Here is a 22,184-nt window from a genome sequence, read left to right on the forward strand (position 1 = left end):
TCAAATCTGGCCGTCATATTTAGTGTCTGGAGCGTAACTTATTAACCATTCAAGGTATTGACTTCAAACTTGATATGTAGGTAGGTGGTGATGAGACAGTGTGCAGAGTGCTTGAACCAATGTGGTAGGTCAAAGGTCAAGGTCACAGCAAGGTCAAGTCTGCCTATCATATTTCCTGTCCAGAGCATAACTTAAAAAATATTAAAGGTATTGACATGAAACTTCGAATATAGGCCGGTGATGAGACGATGGATGTGCAGACTGCCACAATCCACGTATCTATCAACTCCCCCCAACCCCCCCCCCCCCCCCCCACCAAAAAAAAAAAGTTGTTTTTTGTGCCCCATTAAGACTGCAAACATTTGAATGATTTCCCCTTATTTGTGACAAATGTACCAGTAGGGGTGGGTGGGGGTTCACACCCTGTGTCCTACAGACACATTCTAGTTTTAAATTAGTTTCTTGTCCCTTAGTATCCTGTCACCACCACACACACACACACATACCCTCTACCTCCCACCAAAAGAAAGTTCTTTAAATTTTGCTTCCGTCCTCCTCTGATGTAACTCTTCGGGCATATATTGCCCCGCTAGGCAGTGCTCTTGTTCATATTTAAGAAAAGTGGACAAAATTTTATCCATGAATAAAATATAGACATAGTTTGGAATCGTGAGTTCAATAAATAGCACTCATTTTCCTCATAAAGATATAGGAACGCATTTATTTGAAAATATGCACTTCCTGTTGGAAGTTCAACAAAGGCTGTTACAGTTTAACACCCTGATTGGAAAGCATTACATATTGAATTCTGAGGTTTATTATTAAACTGGTTATCTAACAACTTGCAAACTAAAATTTTGTGATTGGAACATGATCTGCAGCAGTTGTTGTATAGACCTATAGTAAACAGCCTATTATAATAATTTTTACAGGATCATCATGATACAGGTGATGTTGGAAGCCACGATGCCTCCTCATCGGGTAAGTATCCATTACTCATCACGTTAAAAAAGGACCTTTAAGAAGCATTGTTTAAAGCAGCACATTTTTTTTTTGGTTAAAATTAAGCTAATTAAAAGTGTTTAAATGTGTATTGAAATAATGGCTTTTGATACAAAAATAATTGTTTTGTGCAAACAATTCTAGTACATGTATAATTATGATTGTACTGTTTAAAATGTAATTAAAAGGGCGTGAACTGTCTGATAAGTTTTTGAAATGACTTTATCAATATTTGATATCAATTTTAAATCCCTTACTGATTTTTCACTGTAAGATACGGTTTTACTCTTTAAGTCGTCGGAAATAAAGAATTGAACAAATTTCACCCCATTGATGAAGGAGTGGCCATAAGTTTACATTTACTGCTATTTTGCTTTAATATAAGTTTTTAGTATAGAAAGTTATTTTTATCTAACAGAAAATTATATATTTTAGAATTCTCTCTTGACTTCTTTAGACCTTTTTTTTTTACCTGAGCACAAAGTGCTGAAGGTGAGCTATCGTGGTCACCTTGTGTCTGTCATCATCTGTCGTAATCTATCATCAACAATTTGACTGTTAGCACTCTAGAGGTCACAATTTTGGTCCATTGTTAATGAAACATGTTCAAAATGTTACCTTCAATAAAATCTCGTGACAAATAAGTTACTGAGTCATCTGGAATGAAAAACTAGGCCACTAGGTCAATTAATAGGAAAACCTTGTTAAGGAGGTAGGTTACCTTGTTACCAGGGTAAATTCAGATTAGTTGAACCGCAGCAATTTTTTGTATTTCGTGTAATTTAATGTTTTAACTGCTACAATCTCAATTTCGTTTATCTCTGTCCCTTCAAGTAAAATTTTTATTAAGGTTTGAAGTACATGACCCTCCAAAAGTATTTTATATTGAAAGAAGAAGGAAAATATGGATATTTAACACTTCTCATTGTATTGTGGTTTCCTTGTTATCCGTAGAAGTCTTCATAATTGATAATTTTACTACTATGCATGTTAGCTTTCTAAATTAAGCTTAAAATGTATATGTCGCGGGGCTCGTGTTTCCATGGTAACGCATTTTCTCTCATTTTTAAACAACCATGTATGAAAACAGGTTTTTCAACAGCTTCAGTGTTATTCTGTTAATGACCAACATGGAATATTTGGGTAATATTATTAGCAAAATACCAAACACTTTACATGGTACCCTATTATTCTTAAAGTTTAAAGTAACCATGGCAACAGAGATGTTTGAAATTGCTTATATCTTGCTTTTTACCGCATTTTCTTATAAAAGATATAAAATAGAATTATTTTTCTTGTTAATGTAGCATTAAAACATCTTATTTCGAACGTAAGTAACATTTTCGTGTTATTTGCATTTATTTAAACAAATTTAATACAGCTTATAATAAAATACTTACAGCAGTACCCCTCGTCTGACATTTTTTACGGAATATTCTTATGGATATTGTTGAAATGCAAATAGAAAGCTGAAGTTGTGTTCCTTAAATAGACCAGTGTCAACGCTTCTGAATTTTAAATTTAGATATATAGGTCAATGGCTTTGTTTCTATGGTAACATCATTTTAATTCAAGAAACCACAATTTTCTCCTGAAATTTGAACAATTTTAGAACTTCGTTTTAGTATATAAGTAACAAATTATCAACAGAAACTGAAAAATAGGTATTACAAATCAAACTGCCCCATTTTTATTTGAAAATGGCCGTAATAAGTAACCTTCCATCCAACTATATTCTAAATAACATCAGTTACCATCATCCATTTTCTTACATTCCGCCTAACATTTCAATATAACTACATAAAAGTAGCAAACTATTGATCATTATTCAGAGCGAAAGACTCATAAAAAATATTTCAGCAAATAATGGCTGCTTAAAGATAGTTCAAATATAGAAAATGCACAGAATTACGCACTTTCAAAACAAAAGCTATTATTTTTGTGCGGTATTCGACACGTAACGTCATAACGGTAATGACGTCATTTTATGGCAACAATATTTTGAAGCCTTTCTGCGGCAATTTATTTATTATTTCTGCATTATTAAACTCTGAAGCATCAGATCGGAGACAGGTTCATGATTTTGTTTCAGAAGAATGGATATATACTCGACATCACTAATCTCGCGTCATCACTAATTTCGCGGTATTTGAGTTGCGCCACCTACGTGGTGTTTACCGGGGAAGTTCGTGACCTATTTTACTCAAGCTGGCGAAAAAGTTTCCTACCTGCAGTTACATTGTTAAATATCATTCTGTCAATATTTATTAAAATCGTATTTTTCACATATCTATTGCAAAAATCCATGAATTAAGCAAATATTTGCAATGTTTATAAGTTTGTCTACCAGCTGATCAGCATTTGTCCTCATTAATTATGCAAATTAAGTCCCGCCTATAGGTTAGAGGACACAAAATTTTAAGTAACATCCCCCAGCTACACAAAAATGAATGAAATATCGGTATCAGGCAAAACATCAAAACGTCTTAACTCGACGGATTTTAAGGGGGAGGAAGGGGTGGGGGGCCCCTGACCATCTCCTCAAAATACACCCATGATACTGAGCAGTGAATTTTAACATGTTAGATAACTATCAAATAGAAAATATTAAGTAATAGTACGATTCTTAGGCTCTGCTACATTATGACCACGCCAGCGACCTTGTGATTTACTCGCAAAATATCTGGTGTGTCCGCTGCCCAGAGGAGAATATTTTCGATAGTGCCAATGTAAACAGATAATATAAAACGTTTAAATTGGCGTTAAATGACTTGAGTGTTCCTGTTAGTTTGACTTAGATAGCTTTTCAATGTTTGAATTATATTTAGTGCTTTTAAACCTATGATAGTTTGATTGACACAATTGTTGACCTATACCGCGACATTAGTGATGTGACGTCACATGATAACAATGGCTGACTACTGTTGTTCGAAATACACATGGATGTTTCTTGAATGATATCTTATTCATTTTCACACAGTTATTGATGCATATGACATGAAATATTATGGTAAAGACAAGAAATACACTGTTGTGTTGTTTCTTGTTTAATGTCGTTACGTCGAATGTCAAGTACCGCGACATTACAGATGAACGGTATACAAACACAATTAGTTTGTCGTAAACGTCGTCGTAAATCGTCACGTTAGCTTCCGGTATGCGCACATACAAATATTAAGGTACTGGTACTGATGATAAACCCGAACAGAAAATGAGGTTTTTTACCTGTAACTTTTTTATTTCTGCAAATTGTAATCAATGGTCGGTATCAAAATAAAGCTTAACATGTGCTGAAAACTTTACATAATTCAAATTTATATTTAGTAAGCAAACTCACATGATGTGAGGCCCTGAAAGGGGTTTGTAAAATGGGGAATGTATGAACGTTGACTGATGATAAATTCGACCACTTTGACATTTACAAAATTTTCTTGGTATTATTATATTGAAACTTTCCCCAAAAAGCTGCAACAGTCATTCCTGATCAAGTAATGAACAGTTACCAAATGTCAGGCCTTCATGTTTCGACACTGAGCATGCGCAAAAAAACACCCTCTTCCCCAGTAATTTTGGATAAGTATTTTTTATACAAATAAATGTAAGTCATTTATTTATACAGAATATTTACCAGTTTTGTTTTTGTTTACACCAGTTGGTGTTTTAAGTGGAAACTATTAGATGGTGTGTTCAATTTTATAAATAACCGATTGCAATTGAATATTTCCAAGGTGGTCGACTTTACCATCTGTCCGGGTTTATCATCAGTACTAGTAACCTACCTCCTTAACACTCTAGTAGTCACATTTTCAACCTCATCTTTATAAAACTCTATCAGAATGATTGTCTCTATGGAATCTAGAAACATTTTGAAACTGGATTACCCGAGCCTTAAACTAGGGCACTAGGTCAAATTAGATCTACTTGATTATCATAAAAATTTGTCAGAATGTTAATCTCCATGGAATATAAATTAAGTTAAAATTGGATTATCTGAGATCAAAAACTAGGTCACTGGGTCAAATAATAGAAAAACCTTGCCAACACTCAAGAGACCACATTTTCTTCTTGATCTTCATAAACCTTTGTCAGAATTTTGTCTCCATGAAATTTACAGTAAGTTCAAAACTTGTATATCTAAGATCTTAAAGTAGGTCACTATGTCAAATCATAGGAAAAGCTTGTTTACACTCTAGATGCCCCATTTTCTACTTGATGATAAGATTTCATCAGAATGTTTATTTCTGTGAAATCTAGGTCAGGTTGATATTGATTATCTTGGAAAAAACTAGGCCACTAGGTCAAATCATAGAAAGACCTAGTTAACACTAAAAAGGTCACATTTTCCACCTGATCTTCATGATACTTTGTCAGACTGTTTGTTTGTTTAAAATCTAGGATAATTTTGTAACTTGGTCAATTTGCTAAATAAGTAGGTAAGTAGGTCAAATCATTGAAAAAAGCTTGGTTAATAGTCTGCCAGATTTACATAAAACATGGTTAGAATTTTTGTCTCTATGAAATCTACTTAAATAATATCACGGAAATGTTCCTTCATTGAGCATGTATAAAGTTTGTTCAAATTATTCCAGTTTATTAAAAACACGGCAACCAGAGGAGGAAGTCACTTTTTACATATGTATTCAGTATTTCCTATATGCATACACTGAATACTTTAAAAAATCTTCTAGTTAGAAAACACCGGCCCAGTTTCAAAATAATTCTACAGATATTTTCCATGCATGACCCTCTACCAAAAGTGTTGGAGCAATCTGTGAAACTCAGGTTAGCGAACTAGGGTCATCATGGCCCCCTTGTTTTAAAAACTGTCCATAGAAATATTTAGAACAAAGGCTAATTCGGGGGTTTTTTTAATGACCCTTATTTCAAAATTCTTGTGTTACTTTCAAGAATATTTCTCATTTGGCCTGAGGGTTAAACAAACTTGATTTCTACTGCAGGCAATGTAGCATCATCACAAAGTGTTTTAGCTGGACAGACAGATGGACAGTCATCTAGTAACTCGCCCTCTAGTGACCAGTGGACACAGGACATATATAGAAGAGATGGACACCCCCCAGGCAGAGATCCACCAAACATTCCCAACTGGACCGATAATTCACCTGCAGTTCAGACTCCCGTCAGGTCTAATACTCGAGTCTCATCATCATCATCATTATCATCAGTAGATAACAATTCATCAGGAGCTACTGGTAATCAATCAGTGCCAGACAAATTAAAGATCACCTGTGAACAGAATCCAACTGGCATTAAAGGCCATCCAATTAAATTTCTGTTCAAACATTTGCAATATACATTTGTACTGTCAAACCTGTATATAATGGTATAGCCAGAGAGTGGTCTTTATTTGCAGTTGGTCTTACAATATATTGATTCATTATCAAAGTCATCAACAAAATTAAGCCACTTTAATAACTCTAAAACAAAATAATATTTCTCAAGGGCATCTTAGGCTAAGTGGTTAAGGTCGCTGACTTCAGATCACTTGCTGCTCACCACTGTGGATTCAAAACCTTGCTGTGGGTGTAGAATTCTTACATGTGAGTAAGCCATCCAGCTGACTTGCCAGAGGTTGGCGGTGTTCTACCCAGGTGCCCACTCATGCCTGAAATAATGCTTGTAGGGGCATGTGGGCTCTTCCTCCACCATAATGAGGGTGGGGTGTGTAGGAGTAATCTTATGGTTGGATGGATTGATCTGTTTTAAAATATTTGAGGTGCAAACTATTTCCAAACTTTACAAAGGGATTTCAGTGGAAAGTTCGTACACATGTCAGGCCTATATTGAAATTAAGTGTGTTTGCCCTTTACCAATGACTCAAGATTTTAGCCCGAACTCAAAATATTTATATTGTCTTCCAGAGAAAATATATGAAATATTTATATTCAAGTAAACATTTCCTTTTCAATCAGTTTCTATTAGATTACAGTAATTGCTGTGCTAAATTTTAAAACCATGATCATATACGTTGTCATAAATCCTCAAGTTAGCTTCCTGTTGGGCATGGGCACATACAAATGTTAAGGTATACTACCTCCTTAATGAGATTTATAATTATTTTTTGACTTTGGTTCAAATGTGATAACTGTAATACGTAAAGAGGTTGGAAACAGACAAAAGCTGCAAATGCAAAAGAAGACTCAGAATTATTAGCATACACGTTTTTAGTCTTTGACCATTCTTTGAAATCTTTTTTCAGCTTAGTTGTTTTATAGTAAGACCAATAAAATAACTGTTGTAAATGACATATAGGCTTCTCATTCATATTTTTGGCATAGACAGGTAAAGCCATATAGTATGCTTCATGAAAACTATTAAAAAAAGGGAAAAAATATAATTATTTACCTACCAATGTACCCAATGCTGAAAAGATGGGTAGACAAAGGGCAAACACACTCAGTTTTAATTTTGGCGTGATCACCATGAAGTGCACATTTGCTTTTTTACAGGAGTGTCTAAGTTTTTAAGAGATATGCACCCATGAACTTCTGACAAAACAATATTGAGGGGTATTTATCACATTCAAAGATTGCTGTAGTTTTTGTTACTTTTTACATAGTACTCAAAACTAGACATATGTATGTTTACAAGAGACAAAAGTAAAAAAGTACTCCAGTAAAGCAAGTTTGATCATGAATATATCATGGTTTTCATGCAAAACAAAAAGGACCCCAACAATGTTGTTATAACTTCTGGCCTGACCCTTTTGTTCATTTGCATCACTGTATTTATAGATGCTTTCTGTATGTATCTGGAAAGAATGTATATTGATATATTATTAAAGTAATTATTTCTGATGTAATGATTAACTTTCCACTTTTCAGGAAATACACAGAACCAGTTTCCATCGTCAGACCCTCCAGCCTTAGACCCCACTTATGCAGGTAAATGTATAAACCAGAGTAAAGGTAGGTAATGATGTAGGTAAATGTATAAACCAGAGCAAAGGTAGGTAATGATGTAGGTAAATGTATAAGTTATTTGGAGGACGGACGTTTTGGCCACGGACGTTTTGGCCCGGACGTTTCGGCCTAGGATCTTTCGGCCTAGGATGTTTTGGCCAAGAAAATTTTTGAGGTAGGATGTTTTGGCCAAAAACAATTTTTTTTCCATAATATGCAAATTATGATCTGGACATTAATATGTTATCATATGTTTTACAGTATAATTGATCATTCTTTTTAAAAAGATAATTGTGAATAAAATTTATTTTCATAACTCTTTTGGTTTGTTGTAAATGGCAAATATTTTCACACACACGCACACACGCGCACACGCACACACACACACACACACATATATATACAATGTGTATATGTATATACAATGTTTATATGTATATATATATGTATACATATAAAAAGATTATAAAAAATAAATATAAAATACCATGAGAGTATGTTTTATTATCAGTTTAATTTGTTCACTTATACGATAACATTCTTTAGAATAATCTCCAGACCATATTTTGCACGATATGGAACCACAATTTATTTTTGGCCAAAACGTCCTACCCCCAAAAAATGCTTGGCCAAAACATCCTAGGCCGAAAGATCCTAGGCCGAAACGTCCAGGCCAAAACGTCCTACATTCAAGTTATTTAAGCTAGAGCAAGTATTGAAGACATTTATGCCAGTAAATATATAAATACCATAGATACTCGTGTAAAATGCACAGTTTTTTTACCCCCGGACTGCCCTCGAATTGTGGGTGCATATAATACACACTGTAGACAATTTTCCAACTTGGTATTAAACAAGTTTGTCTATACGATTTTTGCCATTCTAGTACAGAGAAACTATTCTTCACGCTAACTGTCTAGGCTAAAATGATCTAAGATTGCAGTTATGTTCTGTAATGGATCAGAATGGTTTATTTTTCCTTAAACAAAGTTAATTTTATATAAATTTGATAGTATTTTAAAGACATCAAAAATCAAAATTATTATCAGGGCTCTCGCAAGTGGGCGACTTAAGCGAAATAGTCACTTTGGAACTTCAAACCACTCAAATCTAACCTCAAAGCGAAATTCAAGTCGCCCGATTTTCTTTGATCTGCACTCACTAATTACCGCTATCCAGACTGTTGACAGTTTGCACGGTGTCAAAATGAGTGTTGAATACACAAACACATGCCGACAGCATAATTTAAGCTCCTCCTACTTCAGGTACTTGCGAGATTTTCACGAGAAGTGTGAAAGCGAATCAAATTATCCGATACACCAGAGACAATTGTGTTCTGCCAATTAGCGCCGCGGTTACATCTTTGACACTTTGTGTTTAATTGTCAACTTGTGCAAGTGCAAAAAAAAATGTTTTATAAAGAAATTGTTGATTAACTATGCGATTAATTGGAATTGTACACAATTATTTGGTATCTATGGTAAAAGAATGGCCAAAGAACGACATGTAAAGTATTAACTATGTTAAATTGACTTTCATCAATGTATTGATTTAAATATGTATTTCTAGTTTACACAGTTTACTTTCAGTTTTATTCGAGTGAGATACTGTGCATCGCAGTGGTGACTCGGTGTTAATAATAAACACTTTCATCTTGCATTCATACAAGATATAACCAAAAATCGGCGGGATAGATTTACAGCATCGGCTTGAATTGTTGAAAACAACTTTTTTCAGAATTTTGTAATGAAACAATAACCACTGTATGGGAAATGATGTAACTAAGAAAATGAATTGTCACATCATCAGTGTTTTTAGCTCACCTGTCACAAAGTGACAAGGTGAGCTTTTGTGATCGCGCGGTGTCCGTCGTCCGTCGTCCGTCCGTGCGTGCGTCCGTGCGTGCGTGCGTCCGTAAACTTTTGCTTGTGACCACTCTAGAGGTCACAGTTTTCATGGGATCTTTATGAAAATTGGTCAGAATGTTCATCTTGATGATATCTAGGTCAAGTTCGAAACTGGGTCACGTGCCTTCAAAAACTAGGTCAGTAGGTCTAAAAATAGAAAAACCTTGTGACCTCTCTAGAGGCCATATATTTCACAAGATCTTCATGAAAATTGGTCAGAATGTTCACCTTGATGATATCTAGGTCAAGTTCGAAACTGGGTCACGTGCCTTCAAAAGCTAGGTCAGTAGGTCTAAAAATAGAAAAACCTTGTGACCTCTCTAGAGGCCATATATTTCACAAGATCTTCATGAAAATTGGTCAGAATGTTCACCTTGATGATATCTAGGTCAAGTTCAAAACTGGGTCACGTGCCATCAAAAACTAGGTCAGTAGGTCTAAAAATAGAAAAACCTTGTGACCTCTCTAGAGGCCATGTATTTCACAAGATCTTCATGAAAATTGGTCAGAACGTTCACCTTGATGATATCTAGGTCAAGTTCGAAACTGGGTCACGTGTTGTCAAAAACTAGGTCAGTAGGTCAAATAATAGAAAAACCTTGTGACCTCTCTAAAGGCCATATTTTTCATGGGATCTGTATGAAAGTTGGTCTGAATGTTCATCTTGATGATGTCTAGGTCAAGTTCGAAACTGGGTCACATGCTGTCAAAAACTATGTCAGTAGGTCTAAAAATAGAAAAACCCTGTGACATCACTAGAGGCCATATATTTCATGAGATCTTCATGAAAATTGGTCAGAATGTTCATCTTGATGATATCTAGGTCAAGTTCGAAAGTGGGTCACGTGCCTACAAAAACTAGGTCAGTAGGGCAAATAATAGAAAAACCTTGTGACCTCTCTAGAGGCCATATTTTTCATGGGATCTGTATGAAAGTTGGTCTGATTGTTCATCTTGATGATATCTAGGTCAAGTTCAACAGTGGGTCACGTGCCATCAAAAACTAGGTCAGTAGGTCAAATAATAGAAAAACCTTGTGACCTCTCTAAAGACCATATTTTTCATGGGATCTGTATGAAAATTGGTCTGAATGTTCATCTTGGTGATATCTAGGTCAGTTTCGAAACAGGGTCATGTGCGGTCAAAAACTAGGTTAGTAGGTCTAAAAATAGAAAAACCTTGTGACCTCTCTAGAGGCCATACTTGTGAATGGATCTCCATAAAAATTGGTCAGAATGTTCACCTTGGTGATATCTAGGTCAAGTTTGAAACTGGGTCATGTGCGGTCAAAAACTAGGTCAGTAGGTCAAATAATAAAAAAACCTTGTGACCTCTCTAGAGGCCATACTTTTCATGGGATCTGTATGAAAGTTGGTCAGAATGTTCACCTTGGTGATATCTAGGTTAAATTTGAAACTGGGTCAACTGCGGTCAAAAACTAGGTCAGTAGGTCTAAAAAAATTAAAATCTTTTGACCTCTCTAGAGGCCATATTTTTCAATGACTCTTCATGAAAATTGATCTGAATGTTCACCTTGATGATATCTAGGTCAAAACTGGGTCACGTGCAGTCAAAAACTAGGCCAGTAGGTATAAAAATAGAAAAACCTTGTGACCTCTCTAGAGGCCATATTTTTCATGAGATCTTCATGAAAATTAGTGAGAATGTTCACCTTGATGATATCTAGGTAAAGTTCAAAAGAGGGTCACGTACCTTCGAAAATTAGGTCAATAGGTCAAATAATAGAAAAACCTTGTGACCTCTCTAGAGACCATATTTTTCAATGGATCTTCATGAAAATTGGTCAGAATTTTTATCTTGATAATATCTAGGTCAAGTTCAAAACTGGGTCACATGAGCTAAAAAACTAGGTCACTATGTCAAATAATAGAAAAAACGACGTCATACTCAAAACTGGGTCATGTGGGAAGAGGTGAGCGATTCAGGACCATCATGGTCCTCTTGTTTTTATCTAGAAACAAGAAAATTATAGCCACCTTTCGAATCACTCAACAGCGTTGAGGTAAAAATAAAAAATCGAAGAAGTCTTCCCACTTCTCCCTGAAGTCTCCCCATTTCTCCCTAAATCAGCTTGAGGGAGAAGTGACTTCTCCCAAAAAATTGGACCTGGCTAGACCCCTGATTATGATACTAACTAAAGATCTAGTATTATCTTTAACCAAGATCAAACTGTAGACAACAAAACTGACACAAGGCGTCATTCTAATTGCCGATAATTACAGGACATTTGATCTAAAAAGTAACAGACTGTAACAAAAGATGATCACACCTTTTGTTAACAGTTTGAATTGAGAAGCTCATCATTTTGAAAGATACCATTTCTTACATGTACGGTAGAAAACAATTGCTAAAAATATTTACATCAAAAAAGAAACAACAAATATAACAATATTTTGTTTTTATTTTCAAGAAAAATAGTACAGCGAGACAGATTCCGCTCTCATCCACTGCAGAGGTAAAACTTATTACTGGTGTCAGTTGGTGGGCTTGATTCATACAACACCTGGCTATCCAGATCACATGATCAATACACCGAAATGCGCAGTGATGTTTCGATAGTGCTATTCGGCATGTCCAGCATGTGTCTCTAATTGATGGGCATGAAACTAGCCCAACTAAAACGAGACAGTACCAATCCAGTGAAATCAATGTACCAGGCGAAATCGGGGTACACAGTCGAGCCACTTTCATACTTTCATTTTCAGTCTACCTCAAAATTTACAAAAATGGTTTTTCCCCCCAATATTTTGTGCTAAAATCTGGGGTGCATATTATACACAGGCGCGCATTATACATGGGTATCTATGGTAGTTAAAGCCAGAGCAAGGATAGACTCCATTTATGCAGGTAAATACATAATTTATTTAAGCTGGAGCCACACTGGAGGAAAAATCCAGGTACCCACTGAGCATTATTTCATCAAGGGCAGGCACTTCGGTAGAACCATAGACCTTCCGGAAGCCAGCTGAATGGATTCCTGAGGTAAAGAACTCAACATCCCAAGTGAGGCTCCAAGCCGCATTGGAGTGGGGCAAGTGATTCAGTCAACGACCTTAACCACTCTAGCCACAGAGGCTCCTATATCCAAATCGTTCCGCTTGGGCCCTTTTAGGGCCTGCTAGAGATAAAAATAGAAAAACCTTTAAACAAGTTCTTCTCATGAGCTGCATGATTGATATTCACATGTATTGCTTTGTAGTATTCTTGTAAGGATCCCTCTTAAGTTTGTTTGAATGGTTCCACTTGGTACCTTTTAGAGGGTGCCAGCCCTATAAATTAAAAAATCTTTAATTAAATGACTACATTTCATGAAACATTAGATGGATCTTCACCAAATTTGTCTGTAGCATCCTTGTATTGGCCTCTCTCAAGTTTGTTCATATTGTTTTGCTTAGCTCCTTTTAAGGAGTTCTGGAGCTAAAAATAGCAAAACAAATTTTTAAAGGACATCTTTGGCTGATCCAGTGGTTTAGTTGTAATACGCTTGACTGTCAATCTAGAGGTTTGGAGTTTGAATCCCAGTCCAGGTACTGAAAATTTCCAAGATGCTCTCGAGTTTCTCCCACCTAACTTAGAGGCCAGTCCAAGGAAAGATGGCTTCGCATGTATCGGTGCTTGCTTTGTGGAATATTCGCATGTAAGTTGTCAAATCCAGAACAAGGGAACAACATTTATCACTGCCTCGATAGCCTAGCTGTAGAGTTTCTTAGAGTGTGGGAGATAGTGGGTTTGATCCCTGGCTGCATCATACCAAAGTTGTGAAAAAATGGTAGTTGTAGCTCCCTTGCTTGGCACTCAGCATTTTAAAAGGGAAACTGGCATCTCTTCTGTCACTCTGGTGATTGACAGATTCCACGTGGAATGAAGTGTCAAGAGTGATTAATATAAGTTGTTGAACTTACTTAACAATCAACTTAAACTGATTTAGTATTCATTAGTATAAACTAAACTTTATCCCTGCTACAGGTGCAAGTATATCATCATTAAAGGCCAATGTATATAAAATGTTGGGTGAGGCATTAGAAAAGAAGAACACCAGTGATAACGAGCCATGGTGGAATCATATCGTTAACAACGGAGATCTTAATGTCAGCAGAAGAGAACAAAGACAAATTGGTATGTGGTTGCTACTGTCATGGATCATTTCTATTTTATTTCTAGTGAATCTGCCACACCTTTGAGTTGTGGATAAGGTGCTAGGTACATTGCTTTGAAAACAGTTATTTACATGGGCTTTTTAAAAGGAAGCCAAATATGTAGGCCTGGGACAACAGTTAAGGTGGTATCAAGGCTTTCAAAGTAGTGTGCTAAATAACTCTAGTTAAGATTTAGTTACAAAAAAGTAATTAGATTCATTTCAGGTTGTATAATCAGTACCAAGATTGTTTGATCAGTACCAAGATTGTATAATCAGTACCAAGATTGTTTGATCAGTACCAAGATTGTATAATCAGTACCAAGATTGTTTGATCAAGGTCAGGATCACTATGAATAAAAGTAGAGGTTAGGGAAAAGAGAATCTAGTTAAGCTACTGGAAAATGTTATCAACTCCAAGCAATATGTGTTTCAAATTGGTACTCGTCCAAATATATCACCAAATTGTACAAAAAAATGTTAAATTACGAGCGAGTGCAATATGTTTTCTAGATGGGTATGAGTCCAAAGTTACTCAGTATTGTGCTGGAATATGTTAAATGTTATATTCTATGGTTCTTTTTTTGACTTTCATCATTCAACAGCTGTTATGTTTTTGTTAACATGGAATTTGTAAAAATGTTATATTGTCCAGTACCTAATATGAAAACATCTTTAACGGTCATGTGGTTCAAAAGCTAGTTACTGATTGAAAGACAAAAATAGATATAGAATAACACAAGTAAGGATACAAAGTATAAGACAAAATAGCTGCTTAAATCTTACAGTGTGTCCAAAGTCAATATTACTTAAAATAGAAAAAGGTGGTTGTTGATTAATTTGAAAAGAGCCAGTTAGATGCAGTTAAAGGCTTCCTGTTTTGAAAACTTTCATGAAATAGAGATGTCTTGATTTGTCTGTTTTGTAAAGTGTTTTTTTTTACAGGGAGACATGGAAGTCCAGGAATTGAGTTTTTAGACATCTTGGATGATCGAGACTATACCCTGCAGGATTTGGAAAGGTTGTTCATTCAGTTTCAGATCACAGAGGCCTTAAACGTTCTTCGCCTTCATCAGAATAAAGGTTTGTATTTCACCATTTATAATTTTATAGACTTAATATTGCAAATTGATGCCATACATAAGTGGGCTTCCGTAGTCAAACAGTTATGGTCACCAACTTTGAATTGCTTACCTTAACTTCTTTGGATGTGAAATCTTGCTTGGAGTGTAGAATTTTTTCAATTGAGGAAGCCTTCCAAATGGCTTACAGAAGGTTTGGTGGTTCTATCCAAGCAAACAACCATGCATGAGGTAATGCCTAGAGGGGCATTTTCAGGAATTCCTCCACCACAAAAAGCTGAAAAGTTGCCATATGACCTATGATTTTGTGAGTGTGATGTTAAACCCCACCCCCCCCCCCCTCCCCCCCCCCCCCCCCCCCCCAAAAAAAAAATGATTTTAAGACTTACTTAGACATCCAGTTAGCATTTTCTTGAAGGTGAAGTTCTGAATTAGAAAATTAATTTGATTAATTTATTGTGATTTGCTTGGATGTTACAATGTAGATGACTGCAAAATTGACAAAATTCACAAGTTTAAATATGAATGTTTTGAAACAAGGACAGACGTTCAGTCAGAAGAGCCAGGCTCTAAGAACACAACTCCCTCATACCAAAACAGTGCAACAGTGTATGTATGGAAGTGTTCAAGACTGAATACCATAGCATTTTTTGCATTTTTGAGGTGAAATGAGTACAGAATAAATTCATTTTTAGTCCTTTAATAGTTGAAAATCAGTTTATAAAGTGATTTAAATATTACTTGGCATAAGTATTCCCCATAATGAGTCAACATGTAGTGCGCAAAGCCCAGACCCCTAGTTCAAAGGTCAGGGTCCCACTTTCCATTGGCAGAAATCAGTTAATTAGGTTATGCTGCAGTTGAAACGATTAAGTCACCTTCCATTCGGCTAATCTGTTTTGAATAGCAATACTTCATGTACTTGCTTTTCTAGGGTTTATGCTTGTGTAAATCCTGCCTTTTAACACACCCATTTGATATATAGTCCACCTTATTATTCCAAGCAAACATGCTTCTACACTGAGTGATTTAGCTCTCTGTACCAAAAATTTTAAAACAACCTCTTATCAAATTTTGAATCGAAACCGAGATCATCATAATACTGTCGCAAACTAAGAAAATATATACCCACGTTATGTTTAGTTCAGAAAAAATATTAAATAATTAAATTAAAATAAAGCTATGCCAGATTTTTAGCTCATCTGATTTTTAAAACTTTGCACACTTGTTTATCGTCATTAGATAAGTAAGTAGACCAATAACCATAACTCCGATATGCATTTTGTCAGAATTAAGGCACTTTTTATGCCCCTCTTCGAAGAAGGAGGGGTATATTGTTTTGCAGATGTCGTCGGTCGGTATGTAGACCAATCCATTTCCGGATGATAACTCAAGAACGCTTGGGCTTAGGATCATGAAAGTTGATAGGATGGTTGGTCATAACCAGCAGATGACCCCTATTGATTTTGAGATCAGTAGGTCAAAGGTCAAGGTCACAGTGACCCAGAATAGTTAAACGGTTTCCGGATGATAACTCAAGAACGCTTGGGTTTAGGATCATGAAAGTTGATAGGATGGTTGATCATGACCAGCAGATGACCCCTATTGATTTTGAGATCAGTAGGTCAAAGGTCAAGGTCACAGTGACCCAGAACATTTATACAGTTTCCGGATGATAACTCAAGAACACTTGGGCCTACGATCATGAAAGTTGATAGGGAGGTTGATCCTGACCAGCAGATGACCCCTATAGAGTTTGAGTTCAGTAGGTCAAAGGTTATGGTCACAGTGACCAGGAACAGTTTAATGGTTTCTGGATGATAACTCAAGAACGCTTGAGCGTAGGATCACGAAAATTGATAGGGAGGTTGATCATGACCAGCAGATGACCCCTATTGATTTTGAGGTCAGTAGGCCAAAGGTCAAGGACACAGGGAGCGGGAACAGTAAAAACATTTCCAGACGATAACTTGAGAACGCTTGGGCTTAGGATCATGAAACTTAATAGGATGGTTGATCATGACCAGCAGATGACCCCTATTGATTTTGAGGTCAGTAGGACAAAGGTCAAGGTCACAGTGACCTTGAACAGTTAAAATGTGTCCGGACGATAACTTGAGAATGCTTGGGCCTAGGATCACAAAACTTAATAGGGAGTTTTTTATCATGACCAGCAGATGACCCCTATTGATTTTGAGGTCAATAGGTCAAAGATCAAGGTCACTTTTACCTAGAACAGTAGAACTTTTGTGCACAGTGACCAAATAATTTCTGTTCCTTGTGCAATTACTGAATGCATCAAGGGGGGCATTTCGTGTTCTACGAGCTCTTGTTGTACTTAGGAAATTAGTATTTCTCTGTTGTTTATTGTTTAAGTTCACTTTCTTGAATACTTTCTATAGCTTTGAATAGGAAGACCAATAACTATAATTCTTTTATTACATATTGTCTGGCACTTGCAGACGAGCAATGACACATGCAGGCGGTGCTCTTGTTTTAATGTTGCTGCTAACTGATTGATTTGGCATAAATGTAAAGCTTAAATATTCATATAAATACATGAATGATAGATGAGGTGTTCATCAGTGTGTGAGCGCCTTGGATAAACCCGTCAAGTTACTTGAAGTAATAGATATTTTACATAATTAGGTTAACCCACATGCTTAGCTCAATTGGGAGAGCACAGGTATATAGATCAAGGGGTCTGGAGTTTGATCCCCAGCTGAGGCATTTGTTTTTCTGTGACGATCCGATAAAAGACATGTCTGAAATCATTTCATCCTCCACCTCGGATTCATGTGGAGAAGTTGGCACTTGCTTGCTGGCTGGTGCAGGTACAGAATCCAGGAATTATGGTTATATCACTTGTTACTGTACCTGTAACTGCGATACTGTTGAAAAATGACACTAAACCCAAAACGAACAAACAAAACATAGTTATGTAGTGTGGAATCATTTGATTTTGTTTGCATGAAAGTTCCTTGTTTAATTCAAAATGGTTTAATTTTTTTCCTCTGACTGGTACAAACATGAGATCTTTGAAGATAAGTTCTTTGGAAATATTTTTGATTTCATAACGACTAATAGATGCTATTAGTGACTGAAAACCGCTTTTTCCTTTTACAGTATTAAATGGCAGAAGTTCAAATCAAGCAAATGCGAATAATGATAGAAACTCAAACCAAGGGAATAGGAACAATTTGAATATAAACCAGACACCAAAAGCTGATACAAATAAAGAACTGAATATATCAATTCCACAGACAGATGCTCCTGAAGGTGAGAAAGTTTAATCCAACTTTTAAGGACCAGTCAGGAATTTTGAAGGAATAAATTACGCATTTTGTTGTCCAGCCTACGTGCTTAAGCAAAGACATAGTTGTCCAAATTGCTATGTGCTGTATGTGCATGCGTCAATCTGAATTATTTCGTCCAGGCCAAAACTTTGACATGCATGGAGGAAATCTTGTTTATATTTGGCATGAATGTTAACCACGATGGGAGGGAGTGTCATGCGCAAATCCAAGGTTCCTATCTCAAAGGTCAAGGTCATAGTTGAGGTAAAAAGTCATGTCAGACCCTGTCTGGTCCATAACTTTGACATACATTAAGGAATCTTGTTCATATTTTGGATGAATGTTAACCTCTGTGAGATGGAGTGTCATGTGCAAACCTCAGTTTTCTATCTTAAATGTCAAGGTCACAGATGGAGGACATGTCAGATCTTGTCCAGCCCATAACTTTGACATGCCTAAAGGAATGTTGGTTATATAAGGCACAAATGTTAACCTCAGTAAGACAAATTGTCTTGCACAAACCCCAGGTTCGTATCTCAAAGGTCAAGGTCACAGTAGAAGGTCAAAGGTCATTTCAGAGCTTGTCCAGCCCATAACTTTGACATGCATAAAGGAATCTTTTTTTAGCTCGACTATTTGAAGAATAGGGGAGCTATCCTACTCGCCCCAGGGTCGGCATTAGCGTGAGCGTTGGCGTGGGCGTCACACAAATGTTTAATTTTGCATACCACCCCAAATATTTTCAAAGTCCCTTGAGATATTGCTTCATATTTTGCATACTTGTTAACTATCATGACCCCAGTTTGTAAAAAGGAGGAGGCAACTCTATCAAGCATTTTGACTGAATTATGACCCCTTTTTGACTTAGAATAAATGTTAAAGTTTGTGTACCACCCTAAATATTTTCAAAGTCCATTGAGATATTGCTTTCATATTTTGCATACTTGTTTACCATCATGACCCCAGTCTGTAAAAAGGAGGAGGCAACTCTATCAAGCAGTTTGACTGAATTTTGGCCCCTTTTCGACTTAGAATAAATGTTAAAGTTTGCGTACCACTCCAAATATTTTCAAAGTCCATTGAGATATTGCTTTCATATTTTGCATACTTGTTTACCATCATGACCCCAGTCTGTAGAAAGGAGGAGGCAACTCTGTCAAGCATTTTGACTGAAATATGGCCCTTTTTTACTTGGAATATGCTTTTTGTAATGTTAAAGTTTTACTCATTGCTTATTCTGTGAAATCATTTTTATTCGCGTAGGACGAATTTTCGCGTATTTCGTGCTAGGACCGATGCACGAATTTAAGACCGCGCTATTATTATTTTTATGCCCCCAGCATCTACTGATGCGGGAGGCATATAGTGATCGTCCTGTCCATCCGTCCGTCCGTTCATCCGTCCGTACGAGGTTAACCAAATGGGACCGTTTCGTCTAGCATCAATACCCCTTACTAGAATGACTTGATACTAATGCAGATGTAACCTGTGACCATTCCTCATCTTCAGACATCACCTGACCTCAGTTTGACCTTGACCTCATTTTGGACTTAGGTTGCTTTATATGGGCCATCTCTTGGTTAACCAAATGGGACCATTTTGTCTAGCATCAATAGCCCTTACTAGAATGACTTTATACTAATACAGATATAACCTGTGACCATTCCTCATCTTCAGACATCACCTGACCTCAGTTTGACCTTGACCTCATTTTGGACTTAGGTTGCTTTATATTGGCCATCTCTTGGTTAACCAAATGGGACCGTTTTGTCTAGCATCAATACCTCTTGCTAGAATGACTTTATACTAATACAGACATAACCTGTGACCATTCCTCATCTTCAGACATCACCTGACCTCAGTTTGACCTTGAAGTTGACCTCATTTTGGACTTAGGTTGATTTATATTGGCCATCTCTTGGTTAACCAAATGGGACCTTTTCGTCTAGCATCAATACCCCTTACTAAAATGACTTGATACTAATGCAGATGTAACCTCTGACCATTCCTCATCTTCAGACATCACCTGACCTCAGTTTGACCTAGAACTTGACCTCAGTTTGGACTTGGGTTGCTTTGTATTGACAAGGATGCCACCGGGGGCATCAAGCGTTTATTGAACGCAGCTTCTTGTTTGTTTATATATTTTCCCTTTCTAAAATTGAAAATGCGCGAATTTAAGCCCACGCGAAACAGTCCTTCACGTTTGCGTGAAATTTCATGCCAGCAAATTTAAATGATCTATCAAGCACTGAGAATAGTCGAGCGCGCTGTCCACTGACAGCTCTTGTTATATTTTGCATGAATGTTAACCTCAGTGGGAGTGTCATGTGCAAATCCAAGGTTCCTATCTCAAAGGTCAAGGTCATAGTTGGAGGTAAAATGTCATGTTAGATCTTGTCTGGCCAATAACTTTGACATGCATTAAGGAATCTTGTTTATATTTGGGATGAATGTTAACCTCTGTGAGACGGAGTGTCATGTGCAAACCTCAGGTTTCTATCTTAAATGTCAAGGTCACAGATGGAGGACATGTCAGATCTTGTCCAGCCCATAACTTTGACATGCATAAAGGAATGTTGGATATATTTGGCATGAATGTTAACCTCAGTAAGTCAAAGTGTCATGCTTAAACCTCAGGTTCGTATCTCAAAGGTCAAGGTCACAGTAGGAAGTCGAAGGTTATGTCAGATCTTGTCCGGCCCATAACTTTGACAGGCATTGAGGAATTTTGTTTATATTTGGCATGAATGTTAACCTCAGTGAGACGTAGTGTCAAGTGCATACCCTAGGTTCCTTTCTTAAAGGTTAAGGTGACAGTTGGAGGTCAAAAGTTATGTCAGATCTTGTCCAGCCCATAACTTTGACATTCTTTGAGGAATCTTGTTTATATTTGGCATGAATGTTAATCTGAGTGAGACGAAATGTCGTGCACAAATCTCGGGTTGCTATCTTAAATGTTAAGGTCACAGTTGGAGGTCAAAGGTCATGTCAGACCTTGTCTGGCCCATAACTTTGACATACATTGAGGAATCTTGTTCATATTTTGGATGAATGCTAACCTCAGTGAGATGGAGTGTCATGTGCAAACCTCAGGTTTCTATCTTAAAGGTCAAGGTCACAGTAGGAGGTCAAAGGTTATGTCAGATCTTGTCCGGGCCATAACTTTGACATTCATTAAGGGATTTTGTTTAAATTTGGCGTGAATGTTAAACTCAGTGAGACGGAGTGTCAAAGTTCCTATCACAGAGTTCAATGTCACAGTTGGCGGTCAAAGATCTTGTTGGATCCTGTCCCATAACTTTGACATGCATTTAGGAATCTTGTTTATATTTGGCATGAATGTCTAACTGAATAAGACAGACCCTTTTCAAAGGTCAGTGGGGGTCGGGGGTTGGGGGGGGGGAGGGTCACAGTTACGTGTCCAAGGGCGGGCTCAACATAATGCCTGTGTGCATCTAGTTGTTTTACATTAAGGAAATTTATTCAGTGTGTATGTATTCACCCATGATGAAATTGTAGTAGGGTAGAGAATAAGGATGCACTTATACTTCTTGCTATTGAGCTAGCCTTTACAGTGATATGGTTAGAGCTTAGGTCCCCTGTTCAGTTCCCAGTCAGGCCTACAGTATTTTCTGCCTGTTACAAAATAATATCTAGAGGGAAACCTGAGGTCTTCCTCTAACAGCAAAGCTGGAAAGTTGCCATATGACCAGTAATTGTGTCAATATGATTTTTAAGCCAGCTAGAAAATGTTTTAAATATATATTTTGCACGCCTGCTTAGCTCAGTAGGAATAGTGCCAATCTACAAATCGCTTC

The 22,184-nt window shown here is 36.7% G+C and overlaps 1 protein-coding gene across 1 annotated transcript in view; it reads left to right on the plus strand.

Moving 5' to 3' along the window:
* LOC128546986 (uncharacterized) overlaps window positions 1–22,184 on the plus strand; it is a 48,805-nt gene that overhangs the window by 19,165 nt on the left and 7,456 nt on the right. The window contains exons 4-9 of the mRNA XM_053518459.1: window positions 933–981; window positions 5,961–6,212; window positions 7,845–7,904; window positions 13,817–13,966; window positions 14,931–15,068; window positions 18,194–18,346. Coding sequence (XP_053374434.1) covers window positions 933–981; window positions 5,961–6,212; window positions 7,845–7,904; window positions 13,817–13,966; window positions 14,931–15,068; window positions 18,194–18,346 — 802 coding nt within the window. The remainder of the gene's footprint in view (window positions 1–932; window positions 982–5,960; window positions 6,213–7,844; window positions 7,905–13,816; window positions 13,967–14,930; window positions 15,069–18,193; window positions 18,347–22,184) is intronic.

This window comes from Mercenaria mercenaria, chromosome 11 (genome assembly GCF_021730395.1).
Source record: "Mercenaria mercenaria strain notata chromosome 11, MADL_Memer_1, whole genome shotgun sequence".
Lineage (NCBI taxonomy): Eukaryota > Metazoa > Mollusca > Bivalvia > Venerida > Veneridae > Mercenaria > Mercenaria mercenaria.